Raw genomic sequence first — 16,044 nt, 5'->3', positions numbered from 1 at the left:
ACAGCACTGTCCTGACAATGACCAGAGTCACGCTCACACCATATTAAACAGCCTAATATTTTCTCAGAAAACTTTATTGTATCAAAATCCCACCTTACAAAAGTGCAAAGAAGAGTTGCTTTAGGCCCTGTGCCTGCCCTGCAGAGGGAGAGCAGGGTCAGGGCCAGCAGCCAGCACCCAACAGCAGAGTCAGGTATCTTCCAGCAAAACCAATTTTTCTCTGTGCTGCCACAGTAGCTGCAAGTGGGATTTGCCACCCCAAGATGCTGGTACAGGCTGGTGAGTGAGGAAACGTGCTGTGGGCAGCAGGAGCTTCTACTAAGAGCAAATGACATGGTCCAATGTCCCAGAGAGCAAGACAGCAGCACCAGGACCCTGTCTCCTTCCCAGGTCAGCCCCAGGATACACTCCCACCGCTCCTGAGTGACATCCCAGTGCAGTGCAGGAGAGGAACCAGCTCTCAAGCCTTTTTTATCCAGGTGCCACATCCTCACCCCCTTTAAGAACTCTGCGTGTGGAATAAAACATTGTGAGTTAACCAGAAACAACAGAAGGACTTTTTGTAAGGCACCAAGGGGGAATTACTGCCCCACACCATCCTCTGGGACATTGCCACATGCCCTCCTGCTCCGTGCACAGCTCCCCAGTGTCCCTGGTTTTAGCCATTGCCAGTCAGGAGCCGGACCAGAATTCCCACCAGCAGGACGGTGATGGCAGCAGCAGCAGCCAGCACACGGCGGAGGATCACAGACCTCCACGCCACAGGAGGAAGAACAGGGACAACAACCAGCTCCTCCTGTGTGGTGAGCTCATGGTCAGGCTGCCTCTCGCCCACCACGATGCTCTCAGGCAGGACCGTGGTGTCCCCGGTGTCCGTGTCAAGGGAGGTGTAACCTGTGGGACAGAGAGTGCTGCAGGGAGGCTGCACAGCCCAGCCAGGGGCCTCCAGGCTGCTACAGCACAAACACCTGTGATAGTCCTCAGGAGCCTTTCCCAAGGCTTGAGGACACTGGGACACACAGCTGCAAGCTGTATCTTGTACCCCATTACTCAGTGCAGGACAAGTGTCCCTGGCCCAGGGCCGGCACCAGGCACTGTGCTCTTTCCAGCCATTTGAGCCTCCAGGACAGACATGGTTGCCACAATTGGGAAGGAAAGGAAGGGGTTGGGTGGAGAATTTGGGCTCCCTGCCTGGTGTCAGGCCCAGCTACATACCCATAGCAGATGTTTTGTTAGCAGCTGTGCCATTGGAGTTCACATCTTCCACTTGTTCTTTCTTTCCAGCTCGGACTTGAGCCTAAGAACACCGGGAAGAGTTGCTCTTCTCAGGGCAAGGGTGTCCTGCCCAGCCCAAAAAACCCTCCACTCTCCCAAGACAAGCATTCTCAGTACCAAACCGCTCTGCTACAGGAGAGGGACAGACCCCAGTTCACTTCTCCCACCTCCTAGAGGGCTGTAGTGTTGTACTGAAACAGGAGTTAACTCAGCACCTTGCAAGAATTACCAGAGAAAAGCACAATTCTCACCTCCTCTGCAGCTTTCCTCCAATCCATTCGGATAACAAAAGCCAAGAAGGAAAGGGCTTGCACGGAGATGCAAATGATCATCCCAACCCACAGACCTGCAGCAGTGGGAAGTTACTTCAGGGAGGGCTTGAGGAAAACCTGCCTTCGCCACTCACTGCCAGAATACCCGAGGACTTCACCCCAAGAGCTTTCAAGGAAACAGCTCCTGGGGAAGCTGGGAGTAAGCCTGGATTTACTGGGGTGTTTACTGGGATTTACTGCCTGCCCCAAACACAGCAGTGTGCAATCCGGCCCCAATGAGCCAAAGGAAGATCTGGGCACGATTTCCAGGGCTGAGCCTTTGCTCAATACAGCTAATACCATGCCAGCTGGAGGGCACACGTACCTAACACCCCCATCTTGGCTGCAAACATCAGGGAGATGCCGATGGGGAAGCCGATGGTGTAATATCCCACGGCGTTGGCGATGGCGCCCAGCTTCTGCCTGCCTGTGCCTCGCAGCACCCCGCCACACGTCGCCTGGGGAGAGCAGCCACAGGGGTCACTGCCAGCTGACCCTCGGGCAGGACACAGCCCTGGGGACAGGGAAACCCACAGCACTGCCCCACCAAGCCAAGAGGCAGCAAAGCCACGTTGTGAAGAATGTGATGTGGGGCTCGTCTCGCTCCAGCTGCCAACACAGAAGATGCCCAAGAGCTTCCCCACAGTGCCCAGGTGCCTCCCCCAGGACATGGCAGGAGGAAACAGGCCAAAATTACTGTCTGTTGAGTATCCCAGTGCGCTGGGAGAAGCTGGTATCTCTGAAGACCCAGCTGCTCACTTGTGCTGCTTTGATAAACAAGTAAAAAGCTGGAGCCTTGGCCAGGGGAAAAGAGGAGGAACAACTGGGGTGTCTGCAGCAATGCCAAGGGACAGCTACAAGCCCAGAGGGTACCCAGGTACTACAGGTAACACAAGCAGCTGCTTTGACACTTTCTCCATTTGCTCCTCTGGATCATTTTAACAGGTCCAGAGTGGGCCTCAGGCAGCTTTGCACCCCGAGCTGCAGAGAGGAGTCACTCCATGTGCTGGAATACTCACTGCTGTTGCATCCAGCAAGTGGAAAGGAGCAAAGATGAGCATCACTTTGGACACCAAGCTGACAATCTCCCTGTTGGGAAGATGGAAGGACTGATCAGGGGAATCAGCACCATCTGGTCCCTGGTTCAACCACAAAGGCTGATCCCAATTCCCTGATCCCACCCTGCTACCACAGTAGTGTCCCAGTGTTAGAAGCAGCTGTGCTGCCCAGGGAGGCTGGGAAATGGGGAGGAACCTTTGAGGAACGTTTGCCAGATGGGGGTTTATGAACTCTTATCTGTCAGCAGCTTCTGGGGTATTAATAACACCCTCCAAGAAGGCAACAATACTTAAACAAAGCTGTTAACCTACTTGTCATTGGTGAAGATGTATCCCACCACATCCCTTAGGCTCCCCAGTAATGCTGCAACCACCACGGCGAAAACTCCTGAAAGAAAAAGGAATGGTCAAATTGCTTCAAGGGCAGCACATCCTGCTCCTGACCAGGCCCAGACCTCAGGGGCTCCACGTGGTGGGGATTGGAGTCTGCTGACCTCAAATGATACTGCAGCAGAGGACAAGTCTGTTTTCCTCTCACTCTCCCCAGATATTCCCTCTACTCTCTGGGAGTGTGAGGACAGAACACTAAGCCGCATTTTTTATTATCAAAACCTTTGCACCAGGCTCGTAACAGAAAAGATGAGTCAGGATCTTGCCTTGCCCAAAGGGTCTAAACAAGTGGGACTGTGTTCCTATGGGAGATCCCTGGCCTTGAGGGAGGGAAACTGAACCATTTGCTGGTAATTGCCCTTTATTCTGCTCTGCAGGACTGCACTAACCTGTGCACAGCAGTGCAGTGATGCAGGAGGTCTTGGCTTGCTCCACATCCCCTGCTCCCAAGGCATTCCCTACTCTGACACTTGCAGCCACGCTGATGCCCAGAGGCACCTAAGAAGCAGGAGACAAGAGGAGGTGAGTGACAGCAGAGCCTGCAGGGACAGCAGAGCCTGCAGGGACAGCAGAGCCTGCAGGGACAGCAGAGCCTGCAGGGACAGCAGAGCCTGCAGGGATTTTCTTCTTCCCCAGTGGGGAATTTGGGACAAACTGGCATTGCTGCAGTGAAGAGATTTTCCATCTGCAGCACATCCTGGATGTGCAGGCTTGAGAGGCACCACCTGCCTGGTACCAACCCCTGCTTCCCACCTCAGCACTGACCCACAGAGCCACTGTTTTGGGGTTCCTCCCAGGCTGTTTGGGGATTCACACCCCCAGCCCTTACCATGTATGCGACACAGGCGAGCACATAGATGACAGATTGTGCACCCAGCTCCACCACACCGATCAGCCCTGGAAAAGATTTGCCACCTCCTTGGTTTGCTGAAAAGGAGGCATCTATCCCCAGGGAATAGATGGGAACACCTGCAGGGTGCTGCAGACCCAGCCCTGTGGGTGAGGAGGCTGCTGCTGGCAGCGGGGCTCTGGGGACACGCTCAAGCAGCCATCAGGAACCAGAGGGGAAAGAGGATTTGGACTCACCAGCCAAGAAGCTCCCAATCTCAAAGGTCCACCACTCAATACACATCATGACCATGCCAGGCACTGCCAGCCAGATGAAGGAGCCCCAGTCCACGAGGCACTCCCTACTCCAACCTGACAGGAGGAGGTGAAGCAGAATGAACATGTGTCATCCATCTGCTCCCCCAAAGGGGAGCCACATCCACTCTCTGAGGACAACCACCCCTGCAGCTCACAGGACATCAGCCCAGGACTGCTGCTGTGCCACGCTGCATTCCTGAGACACAGTATTTGCCAACAATGTATTTGGAGCTACAGTAAAGGCCTTGAGGACATGGCTACAGCATCTTCCCACTGTGAGGGGGTGGCAATCCCTTTGTCACGTGCTGATGACAATGCCAAATTCCCAGGGTCAGACACTGGAATTCTGAAGGGTTAAGATAGAACAGTACCTCCCCAGGTCTTCACATGGATCTTCTTCCACCACATGTAAAGAACGAGGAGGATGACCTGGGTGTACTGAGAAACCATGTTGGCCCAGGCAGAGCCCCTGGGGAGAGAGACAGGCAGGTCACAGCTGACATCCTTGCCCACCTCCTCAGCCACAGCAGGACAGACCCAAGGCCACCCACAGTAACCTTGCTGCAGATATGGGACAGACCCCTCCAGCCTCAGATTTGCAGACTGGAGAGGGGGTGGCAGAACTGGGCACCCAGGGAACCCCCTCATGCCCTGAGCAAACCCCTGCACCCAGGGAGAGACTGTACCCTGCTCACACTTACACCAAGCCCAGCTTCAGAGCATAGAGGAGGAAGGCGTTCATGGCCGCATTGAGGATGTTGGCTGCAATCCCTGTCACCACCTGAGGCATAATGATCTCCTGGAAGCCAAGGAGGAACTTTGGAATTTGCTTCCCCAAAAATGCAGCCCAAGCCCCATCCAGTGAAGACAAAGGAGACCTCCAGCAATGCCCAAGGGGAAAGCCAAAGAATGCAGCTCATGTTCCAGGTGAGGCTGGGCTGTGTGAGACATGCAGGAGGTGACAAGCAGAGCCCAGGAGCTGGTACAACCCATAAAACACAGAGCTGGGAAGTAGGAAATAGAGCCAGCTAAGGGTGGTTCCCATGAGCTCAGCCAGGGCTGGCTCATTACACATACCTCAGCTCTCCCCAGAACTTGAGATCCCCAAGTTTATCCATGTTCCTGGGAATACCTTTATTCCATGGCCAGAAGCTGACTAATGATACAATACCTGACTCAGTAAATATCTTGTCAGCAGCTGGTACAGAAACGCCGCCTGCAAAAGTCAGAATTCAGTTCATCATCACCACTGTGGTTCAACAGGCAAGTGACCACTGACCACTGACTGATCAACCCCTCTCCACCTTCTTCCAAAACCCCTGTGCTCCAGCTGAAGCACTGCCAGCACCCAAAACCAAGAGAGACAGAAAGCACATTCCCATTGCAGACAGATCAGCCTCCAAATGGGAAATCTCCAATGCTTCCTCATCAGCGTGAGAAAGCCTGGAAAGCTTGGAAGAAAGGATAAACCTACAGATCCTAATCCTACAGGGGTGATGTTCCCTGCTTCAGAGGAGTCAGAGCCCAGCCACTGTAAGTGTGGGAATAGCTCCAGCCTTTATCTCAGGGCTAAGAGTGAGCCTGGAGGCCCTGGTTCCAATGTCCATCACAAGTTATGTGGCCACAGCCAAAGCCTTTGCACAGGAAGATGAGAGAGCCCCTGTTTGCTGGGCCAGCAGCTGCTGGCCTGTGCACATCTGGTAAGGCACAAGGTCAAGGGACATGCTGTAAAACCTTAAAGCTGCCCTGTGAACCACACAGCAAAGGCCCTCCCTCCTTTCCCTGGTGTTACTAAGGTATACATAACTTGTAACAGCTTTAGCAGAGACTTACAGGAAGTGCTGGAATAAAGATCATCACGTAGAGCTGAGTTAACCTGGAAAGAGAGTTGTTTCCCCAGTTAATGATACAGCAAAGCAAGAGCCAAGCCAAACAGCGGTGCACTCAAGCTCCATGAGCCTTGATTTCAACATTCCATGGCAAATGCCTGATCCAGAAGGGCTGGATCTCACCCCTGACCTGGAGACCTCGGCGTCTTGCCGGATGAGCAGGAGGATCCTCTCAGTGTTGATGAAGAGGGCCCAGCAAGGGAAGCAGAACAGCAGCAGGATGAGGATGCCCCGCTGCAGGATGGTGCCCACCTGCTTCAGGTTCTTGCTGCCATACGTCTGGGGCAGGAGAGAGACTCAAGGTGGGCATCACAGGGAGCCAAAGGGGCTGGGCAAACGCTCAGGGCAACAACAGGACAATTAAATGCCTTTCCCATGCCCTGCAGCTGCAAATACTAGACTGGTTGGGTGTAACTTGCAGATTGCAAACCCTTGGCACCCAGGGCTCCTTGGGGAGGGAGCAGGCTCCAGCCAGAGTGTTTGCAACCCTGTTCTGTCTGGCAGCTGCCACGGCCCTGCCCTTTGTGCCCAGATCACACTGCACAGGAGGAGAGACACCACCAGCAAACAGCCCCAGGCTGGGGGAGCTGCTACTGACCTGGGTCATCAGCGTGTCACATGCTGAGGCTAAGCCAGAACCGATGGAGATGCCTGTCACGTTGATAACCTGGAGGAGAGACAGGGGAACCTGGCCCACAGTACTGCCTCCCTCCCAGCTGGGTGGGGAGACAGTTCTGCTACAAGTTTTTGGGAAGTTTTCCAGTCCTTCTCTATTTCTCAGAATAACACAGCCTCATTAACTAAATAGTGGGGAAAAGGATCTTCTAGCAAAGGGTGAAGATCTAAAGCACCACAACAGTGCTGCTCCTGGCTACATGCCCAGGTCTGGTGGGTTCAGGGAGCTGGCCAGAGGCTCTCAGGTGCTGGCCTTGCACTGCTCAGCTCCCCTCTCCTTCCTGTGCTCAGGGCAAGGAAAAAAAAAAAGAACAGAGCCCTCACATACTCATTCCTACAGGTCTGTTTTTGTTTTTTTCTGGTGATATTTAATTAATCTGTTTTAAATCCAAGGGGAACTGGAGCAATACATACGGACACAGCCAGGGTGACAGCATCCAGCTCGGCTTTCCCCAGGTGGCCACAGAAGATGGAGCTGACCACGCTGATCAGGAACCCCAGCAGCTGGGCAAAGAACTAGGATGAGAGGAGAAGGAGATGGTGAAATGAGGACCTGTTAGGGCTTGTGGAACACCACCCCTCCCCCAGGAGATGGACTATGAACACTCAGGTTTCCTCGTGTTTCTGTCCATGACTCGAGGCCTGGGCTCTGCTGAGGGCCTGGGAACCTGTCCCTGCTTGCCAACACTGCTGGGCAGAGGAGGCAGCTCCAGGACTCAAACACAGTCTCAGTAGCTTTGTCTTTCAAAGCCAACCTGCCCTGTGATATTTTGGTGTTACACAGCCAATCTGCCAGATGACCCCATTTAAGAGAGGCTTAAGGACTTCACTAGAAATCCTCTTTCCCAGGATGAAGGCTTCATAGAGAAAGGAAAATAAAACATCCCAGTGCTTTTCCACATCTGTGTGCATCTGTGGAAAACTATCCTCCAAAACCACAACATCCTCTCCTCCTGGAGAGACACAAAGGCCAGTCTGCGTGTTCCTTGCCAGCAGTGTGTAACAATGCTGCAGCAGAGATTCACTCCAGAGCTCATTTTCCTTTGGCAAGAGGATGTCCCCCTTACAGGCACCCAGGGCACAGAGTCATGGCACAGCTTGAAACAGATGGCAGGAGTTAGGGACATTTATACCCACTGAGGGGTGGGCACAGCTGGAAACCATGCCCAGCAGCTGTTCATGCTCCTTCCCACACAGCAGTTGGCAAGACCAGAGCCCAGAGCTGCTGGAAAACCAGCTCTGAGGGGTCAGAGGAAGAGCAGAACAATCCCTCCAGCCCTGCAGACCTCCCACTGCTGCCTGCAGATGCAGTCCTGCTGCCAGGCCCGGGCATGTTTGACTACTGCTGTGAGTAATCCCCACAGGAGGGGTCTGTACCTCCAGCATGGTCCCAGCAGAGTGTTTATCATGCAATGATCATTAAACAGCAGCTGTAGGTTTGGGTTTGAGGTGTCTGTGCACATGGAGGAGCAGGCTGTGCTGCAGGCAGGATGGTTGAAGGGAATGAGAGGGCTTGATGTGTTCAGCTGCAGAAACTGAAACTAGACTTCCTCTGCTGACTGGACACAGCAGGTCAGGGATTTGATGTCAGGGAGAAGTTTAGCAGCTGATCCTTATTTACCAGATATAGCAGAAGACTAAAAGCACAAAATTTCACACACGAGTGATTAAGACCAGGGCTGTGGTGCATGGTTCCCCTTGGCAGAAGCCTCTGCAAAATGTGCTCAGCAGCCTGTGCCAACTACCAAAGAGTCCATTTCCCTCCAGATGGTCCAGATAAATGGCAAACAGCAGTTCCAGGGAGGATTTCAGGACAGAGAGACATAGGGCACCCAGAGCCCGCTGGAAGGGTCAGCTATGGAGCTGGCACTACACAGAGTGATTCACTTGTCACCCAAGGGGTGAATGGCCAGGGCTCAGGTCTGATTTCACTGAGCAGTTTAACAGCTTGGTCCCCTTCCCCGAGCCCACCTCTGCTCTTCCACAGCCGCGCTGCAGGGAGCACGCTGGGCAGCAGCAAGAGCACGTGGGCTAAAATGAAAGGATCCGGGCGCCAGCCCCGGCACGGAGAGCGGCGGAGGGACCGCGCTGCGGCCCCGGCGAGCCCGGGAGGCACAGCTCCGGTGGCACAGCCGTGCCCGGAGCCTGGAGGCAGCCGAAACCCGGCGGAGCGGGACCAGCAGGGTCAGAGGTCTCCCTCCTCGGCATCCCGGAGAGCCCGGGGAGCGCTGCCGGACAGCCGAGCCCAGCCACGATCCCCGTCCCGGGGACGCGCTCCTGCACCTCCGGCGGGAGGGCACCGTGTCCCCCGAGTGTCCCTCCCCGTCTCACCCAGCCCAGGGTCTCACCACGGGTCCCGCCAGCCGGGCCAGCTCGAAGCACTCCTGCCGTGCTCCCGCGGGCAGGAGGCGCCGGGCTTCCCGCAGGCACCGCGCTGCCGCCATCGCCGCCGGTACCGCCCGCGCCCCTCCGCCCGCCCTATGGCACTGCCCGCCCGTCCCCGCCCCCGGGGCCGCGGGGCTGTGGGCGGGGCGGCTCGGCTCGGCTCGGCTCGGCTCGGCCCGGCTCGGCCCGGCTCGGCTCGGCTCGGCTCGGCTCGGCCCGGCTCGGCTCGGCTCGGCCCGGCTCGGCTCGGCTCGGCTCGGCTCAGCCCAGCTCGGCTCGGTTCGGTTCGGCCCGTCCCGGCTCGGCTCGGCTAGGCTCGGCTCGGCTCGGCTCGGCTCGGCTCAGCCCGGCTCGGCTCGGCTCGGCTCGGCTCGGCTCAGCCCAGCTCGGCTCGGCTCGGCTCGGCTCGGCTCAGCCCGGCTCGGCTCGGCTCGGCTCGGCTCGGCTCGGCCCGGCTCGGCTCGGCCCGGCTCGGCTCGGCTCGGCTCGGCTCGGCTCGGCTCGGCTCGGGCAGCTGGACATTCCCCGCACACACGTGCTGGCCAGAGCCGGGGCGCATCGCGGGGGTTTTGGGGGTTGGGGATCCCGTGTTGGTGGTTTGGGGATCTGCTGTGCAAAGAGTAGGGGACCCCCTTGTTTGTTCACCGACATCTTCAGCTCTCCTGCTCATCCTCTGGTGATCCCCTGAGGAGACACGTGTTGACCAGGGAGTCACCAGATGTCCAGAGACCCGCAGGTGGTGGTGATGGACTGGGGAACTCCTTGTGGGACGATGGTTTATGACCCCCTAAGTGCTGTCTGTGAGGTGGGTCTCCAAACTCAGGGGCTGTCAAAGACAGGAACGGGACATCTGAGCAAAGGAATGTCCCCTCTGCCATCAGCATCATGGAAACAGCGGAGGGCAGCTGGCTCTGGGCAGCCTTCCCTTCTCCTCCATGCACTCACCGATAGCTCGTGAGCAGGGGTTGTCTCTGATCCAGGGATTGCCACCCAGCAGGCCGGTGCCCAGCGGTGCAGCTGGCAGGGTGAGGAGGTTGGAATGGCTGTGCTTGCCCAGCCCCTGGCAAGGAGATTTGGTTTGGGTCAGAGGCTGGGTTGTTACAGGAGTGAAATTTTACCTAAGTGCAGGTACTCGTAACCAAATAGCTGTAACCAAACCTATTGCTAATGCACGGAAAATTACAGTGGAAAGTGGGTCTCGGTTTTCCAGCTGTTTGAATGCTGCCGTGGTGCCTTATAGCTGTGGTGTCACCAGCCCAAAATGTGATGTCTTGTTAATATTTCACTTGCCCCCTTGTCCCTTCAAAGACGATGTGACATCATGAAAAGTCTTTTAGTAGTACTGGTGAGACACAGTCCTTCTGATTTTATGTGCCCTGATGAAATCAGGGTATTTCCAGACAAAAGAGAACTCCTCTCAATGATCTTTCCCTCATCCCCTGTGGCCGGTGGGTGCAGGATGGTGCTGCAGGGGCAGCTATGAAGAAATAGAAATGGTTATGGGAAAAGGTGATAACTGGCTGGTGGTGTGACTGTCACCAGCCTGGCTGTGACACGGCCGGAGGGTTCCTGCTATGCTGTTATCTCTGGTGGAGGCAGAGGGGAAATGATAAGGCCCAGATGGTGCTATTCATGGTTCTAAACGAGAAGTGCAAGTGTGAGTCCCTTTGAAGTTTACTGGTGACCCTGCTGAGATCAATACCCTGGGCTGGTGAAGAGCAGCGAGAGAATTGGGCAGAAACCTGAGGGAAAAGAACTTTGAAAATAAAAAGGCCCATCTTTACAAGCTTGGAGAGAATAAGTTCCCTCCCAGTCCCAGGATCCAGGTCCTGGACTAGCCCCCAGATACACACAGAAGGGCTGTGATTGAAATCCCTTTCCTTGTGTTTTGCTGGTGGTGTTTGAAATCAACTCCAGTCGCTTTCCAAAGTGCTGTTCTGTGTTTCTGTGGTTACACGTGGATCCCAGTCCTTCTGGAAAGTGTCAGAACAGGTACCCCAGGACCTGGTTGGATGAGCAGGGGTGCCCTGAGGCCTCCTCCATCACTGGCACAACAGACCTGGCACTGCCTCTGCCTCTGTGACAGGGACAAGGACCTTGCCAGTTGCCCGACGTGATTCAGCAGGACTCATCTTCTGGGGCCACAGACAATGAGGAGGGTCAAAGGTACCAGCTTGCCCTCAGCAATCCGGATATTAACAGGATTGCACCACCAGCTGGAGGAATTTGAAGGGTCAAATTCCATGCGGTTGTTTTAGACCTCCAGTGAATCTGTAGCAGCGTTTTGGGAGGCTGATAGCTTAACACAGATCTGTTTAAAGGAGTTAATGTGTGACCAGCCACAATCCAGCTGGAGCAGGCCTGCCCTCCTGGAGCTGGTTTCAGCAGCTTGGACACTGTGAGGTTCTCAAAAATGCTGATGTCATTACAGAAGAAAAAAAATGAGAGGAGAAGGATTGCAGTTGACTTGCATCATGTGCAAAGCAGAATTAGCCCTTTTTTCCCCTGCATATTCCCATCAGGATGGCTACCCCAGGCTTTCTCTGGATATGGATGTCCATAACCTGAAACACAGCCAACATCTTGCTGCTAAAATACACCTCACACATGTAATCATGACTAAGAACTGACCAGTAGGGAGAATGTCACGACACAATGGGTTTATGGCAAACATAACTGTTTGAACTGTTTGAAGTGTGTCCCTTTCCTTTAAAGGACCTTGCTGCTGCCTGATGTCCACATACTGTGGAAAATCCACTGCCCTCAGCGCAATGTGGAGTTCAGAATGCAGCTGAATTAAAACTGAAGCCTTTCGCAATCAAATTAGTTCTTATGTAAGTGTCATGCCATAGGATCATGATCAGAGCCATCAGTGGATACTTCAGGGTAACTCTGCTGTTTAAGTGCCACATTCCAGACAGTTTTTGAACATTTCCAGTGATGATGACTCCACCACAACCCTGGGCAGCCTCTTGCAGGGCTCAGCCACCCTTTCGGTGAAGAACCTTTCCCAAATATCCAGCCTGTTGCAGCTGGAGGCTGTTTCCTCTTGTCCTATCGCTTGGTACCTGAGAGGACAGACTGACCCACACCTGGCTACAGTGTCTCTCCAGGGAATTGTGGAACTCCATAAGGTCCTTCTGAACCTCCTTTTTTCCTGGCTGAGCTCGCTTTGCTCCTTCCCCGGAGCGCGGTGTCCCCGGCAGATGGCACCAGAGCCCCGCGGGTCCGAGGTCCCTCCCGGCGCTCCCGCAAAACCGAGCGGGCTCGGGGGGAGGACACGGATCCCTCTTTTTCCACCCGTTCTTGTCTCCGACCCTCGGGCTCGGCACTTTTAGCCCTGCCTCATTTCGTCAGTGTTTGTATTTTTCAAGACTCTAATGAGCACCGGGTGTCTTTTAAACATTCAGGGAAATCCCAAAATGTGGCAGTCGCTTGCCAAATATACGCCAAGTATTTGGCAAATACTTTGGGAAAAAAAAAAAAAAACTTGCTAAGTACTCCAGTGAAAAATATAGTATGTATTAGTCAACCTGGGGGTAATATTTAAAAAACTCAGTACTTATAAAAATAATTAGGAGTAAGAAAAATACAGATAGGCATTGGCTTTATATGGACAAGAAACTGATTATTAAAAACCTTGGGATGCTGTTCTGACTCTTTAATTCCAGTGTCTCAAGCTGGTTCTCAAATGGGCATCCTTAATCTGTGATTCTGCTGCAGATCCAGCACCTGGACGAACACTCACCCACCAGATTTTAAGCACTCTTGAGGTGTAACTTTGGCTCAGTCCCACCTCACCTTGTGAAATTTCTCGTTAAGAATAGTTGTTTCCTCATTTTATTTTATTGTTCCTTAAGAGAGAAATGCTTTTGACTTGTTCTGTGTTTCAGAGCATCTTTCTCCTGCTTTGTTCACTAAAAGCGGGGCCACACATACTAACTGCAGCCATAAATATTATTTTTACAGCAGAATATTTATCTTGCTGCATGGGTTGGTTGAGTTCAGGGTTGCAGACTTAAAAAACAGCTTCTCTGCCCTGAAGAATCCAGATACTTAATTAAGGCAGATAAGGAAGGATGAATAAAAAACAAGACAAAACTTCTCCTGCTTTGAACCACCTCTGGGGAGCAAGCCTTGGCAAGAGAAAAGAGAGATTGTAAAGCTGTAATAATAATAATAATGTTAATTAATTGTATTTATAAAGCATCCCCTAATGGCTCTGGCTACACAACGATTTTAAGTACAATTGAAAGCAACAACAGTAACGAGAAGCCAAATAAGGAAAGTTTGTAAAGATAAAGATGCTTATTACAGTAGATGTAAGATTTCAGTGTGCTGTTTTGGGGCTCTTGTGCAGCATGGACACATGGTCATCAGTTGGGAGCAACTGAGGATCCTGCAGTGAATTCTGCAGGCTTGCAGATTGCAGGCTTTGATTACAAAGAGCAAATACATTTTACAGCCTGGTTTGCATGCCACTGTCTCTGCTTTATTTCCTTTCTGTATCCCAGCCAGCCAGACGGTGTAACTCAATGCAGTCCAATTTATGTTTAAGCTTCTGGATTGGCTTTCAGGTTTTTTTTGCCTACATTTGGTAGGGGTAAATATGTATTTATGTTCGATTTTGGAAGTAAAAAAGGGAACAAATCTGTGGGTTTTGGGGAGGCTGGATCTACCCTCATGGAGCCAGCGGGAAGTCACAGAATGGTTTGGGTTGGAAGGGACCTGATGGAAGGAGCAGCTGAGGGAGCTGGGGGTGTTTAGCCTGGAGGAAAGGAGGTTCAGGGGGTGTTTAGCCTGGAGGAAAGGAGGTTTCAGGGGGTGTTTAGCCTGGAGGAAAGGAGGTTCAGGGGGTGTTTAGCCTGGAGGAAAGGAGGTTCAGGGGTGACCTTATCACTCTCTACAACTCCCTGAAAGGAGGCTGCAGCCAGGTGGGGGTCAGCCTCTTCACCCAGGAAACAGCGACAAGAGGACAGTCTGAAACTGCACCAGGAGAGGTTTAGGATGGACATTAGGACGAAGTTCTTGACAGAAAAAGTGATTGGACACTGGAATGGGCTGCCCAGGGAGGTGGTGGAGTCACCATCCCTGGAGGTGCTTAAGGAAAGACTGGATGTGGCACTCATGGTCTGTTTGACAAGGACTTGGACTCGTGACCTCAAAGGTCTTTTCTCATCCTAGCTGGTTCTGTGTGATCCTGCATGTGTGATCACAGGCGTCCCACGGGCTGGCACTGGAGCAGGCTGCTCAGAGCCACATCCAGCCTGGCCTCGGACACTCCAGGGACGGGGCATCCACAGCTCCTCCGAGCAAGTTGCGCCAGCGCCTCACCCTCTCAAAGAAGAATTTCTCCCCAGCACCCCAGCGAACCGTGCGCTGGGTCAGCGTGCAGCCCTCGCCCGCCGTGCCGTGGCTCCGCTCGCCGCCCCGTGCCCGGGCTGGGCGGCCGCGGCTCTGAGGGGGTGGGGGGGGCCGGGCCGGGGCGGCGCTGCCCGAGGCGGGGGCGGGCACGGGGCCGCGCGGCGCGGCAGCGCCCCCTGGCGGGGCGGGGCGTGCGCGGCCGGCGGGCGCGGAGCGGAGCGGAGCGGGCGCGCAGCGGGAGCGGAGCGGGATGGCGGGCGCGCTCACCGACGTGCTGGGAGAGGTGCTGGTGGCCGCCGACGGCGAGGAGGTGGCCGTGTCGGCGCTGGCCGCCCGCGGGGTCTCCCTGGTGGGGCTTTACTTCGGCTGCAGCCTCGGCGGCCCCTGCGCGCAGCTCGGCGCCAGCCTGGCCGCCTTCTATGGGCGCTTCAGGGGGGAGGCGGCGGCGGCCGGCGGGCAGCGCCTCGAGATCGTCTTCGTGTCGGCGGAGCAGGAGCAGCAGCAGTGGCAGGAGGCGGTGCGGGCCATGCCCTGGCTGGCGCTGCCCTTCGCCGACAAGCACCGCAAGGTGAGACCCGCGGCCGGGAGGGGGGCGGCGAGGCGCGCCCCGGGCTTTGTCTGGGGGCCGCGGGGCTCGGCCGGGGCTCGGCGCCTTCCAGAAAGTTCCCGGGGGAGCCGGGGAGGTGGCGTCTGCTGCCGTCCCGCAGGGCGACGCCGTCTCGGCCGGTTCCTGCGGGGCCTGGGAGCCGCGGCGCCGGGGGAGCCCCGCGGGACGGGAGCCCCGGGCTGGGCATCGTGGTCTGTGCGGGCGGCCGGAGCGGGGCTGCGGGCGAGGTGTGAGGGGAGCAGCTCTCCCGAGCCCAGACACGGGCACGGCGTCACTCCGGTGGGCACCCCGGGAAACCAGACCTTGGTATGGGCAGCGGACACGGTGCCCGTGGGCTCCTGCGTGGGTTTGGGCACAGAAAGGAGCCGTGGCCTCTGCCGGCCGTGGGAGGACACACGCTGTTTGAGGAGCGAGTGAGCCCGGCTCGACTGGAGCTGCTGGCGAAGCTGCCCGGCCAGTTTGTGGGATGGGGTTTGTTCCTCTCGTTTGGTGCGTTCGATACTCTGCGAGTTACAGCTTCTCATCCGTAGAGTTTAATCTGAAAGGTAATGGACAGAAAGCACGCTAACCCCGGGACGGGGCAGGCTGTGAGGAAAAGGAAGGCACAGGCTGAGCCTCCGCTTCCCAGCGAGCTTGCAACGCTTAAAAGAAAGAAAAAAAAAATACTCTTTACAAATCTAATCTCTGGAAGCAATTGAGTAAGAATTGAAAAGATGGTGTCCCGCAGTGCCATTTCTAAGCATCTTTCTGGCTAGTGGTTGAGGCAGCAGGTGTGGAAGCAGTGGGCAGAGTCTGGCTCGGCTTTGGTTGGGATTGGGATAATGCTGGGGATGGCTGAGCCCCTCAGGCATCGCCTGTGTCTGGACACCTCCAGGCTGTGTTGGGATGAGAGGGATAACATCTTCCAGGATGGGTCTCTGAGCCTTGCTCTGTTCCTCAGGTAA

At 55.2% G+C, this 16,044-nt stretch overlaps 2 protein-coding genes across 2 annotated transcripts in view; one reads left to right on the top strand and one right to left on the bottom strand.

The window, feature by feature from the left end:
* Positions 1-53: 53 nt before the first annotated feature.
* LOC131587082 (multidrug and toxin extrusion protein 2-like) lies at positions 54-9,215 on the bottom strand. The gene is made up of 17 exons (XM_058854548.1): positions 9,093-9,215; positions 7,159-7,260; positions 6,668-6,736; positions 6,200-6,348; positions 6,014-6,056; positions 5,352-5,396; positions 4,882-4,979; positions 4,552-4,649; positions 4,121-4,234; positions 3,864-3,931; positions 3,424-3,532; positions 2,957-3,032; positions 2,606-2,675; positions 1,912-2,044; positions 1,527-1,621; positions 1,216-1,297; positions 54-894 (listed from the first exon to the last, which is right to left on the bottom strand). Exons 1-17 carry the CDS (start codon positions 9,186-9,188, stop codon positions 659-661), a joined length of 1,683 nt encoding a protein of 560 aa, XP_058710531.1. The 5' UTR covers positions 9,189-9,215; the 3' UTR covers positions 54-658.
* A 5,459-nt stretch (positions 9,216-14,674) lies between these two features.
* Positions 14,675-16,044, top strand: part of NXN (nucleoredoxin) — a 46,790-nt gene continuing 45,420 nt past the window's right edge. Inside the window, exon 1 of the mRNA XM_058854229.1 lies at positions 14,675-15,061. Coding sequence (XP_058710212.1) covers positions 14,744-15,061 — 318 coding nt within the window. The 5' untranslated portion in view covers positions 14,675-14,743. The remainder of the gene's footprint in view (positions 15,062-16,044) is intronic.

The sequence above is a fragment of the Poecile atricapillus genome, chromosome 21, assembly GCF_030490865.1.
Source record: "Poecile atricapillus isolate bPoeAtr1 chromosome 21, bPoeAtr1.hap1, whole genome shotgun sequence".
NCBI lineage: Eukaryota > Metazoa > Chordata > Aves > Passeriformes > Paridae > Poecile > Poecile atricapillus.
This window is presented reverse-complemented; position numbering and strand designations above follow the sequence as displayed.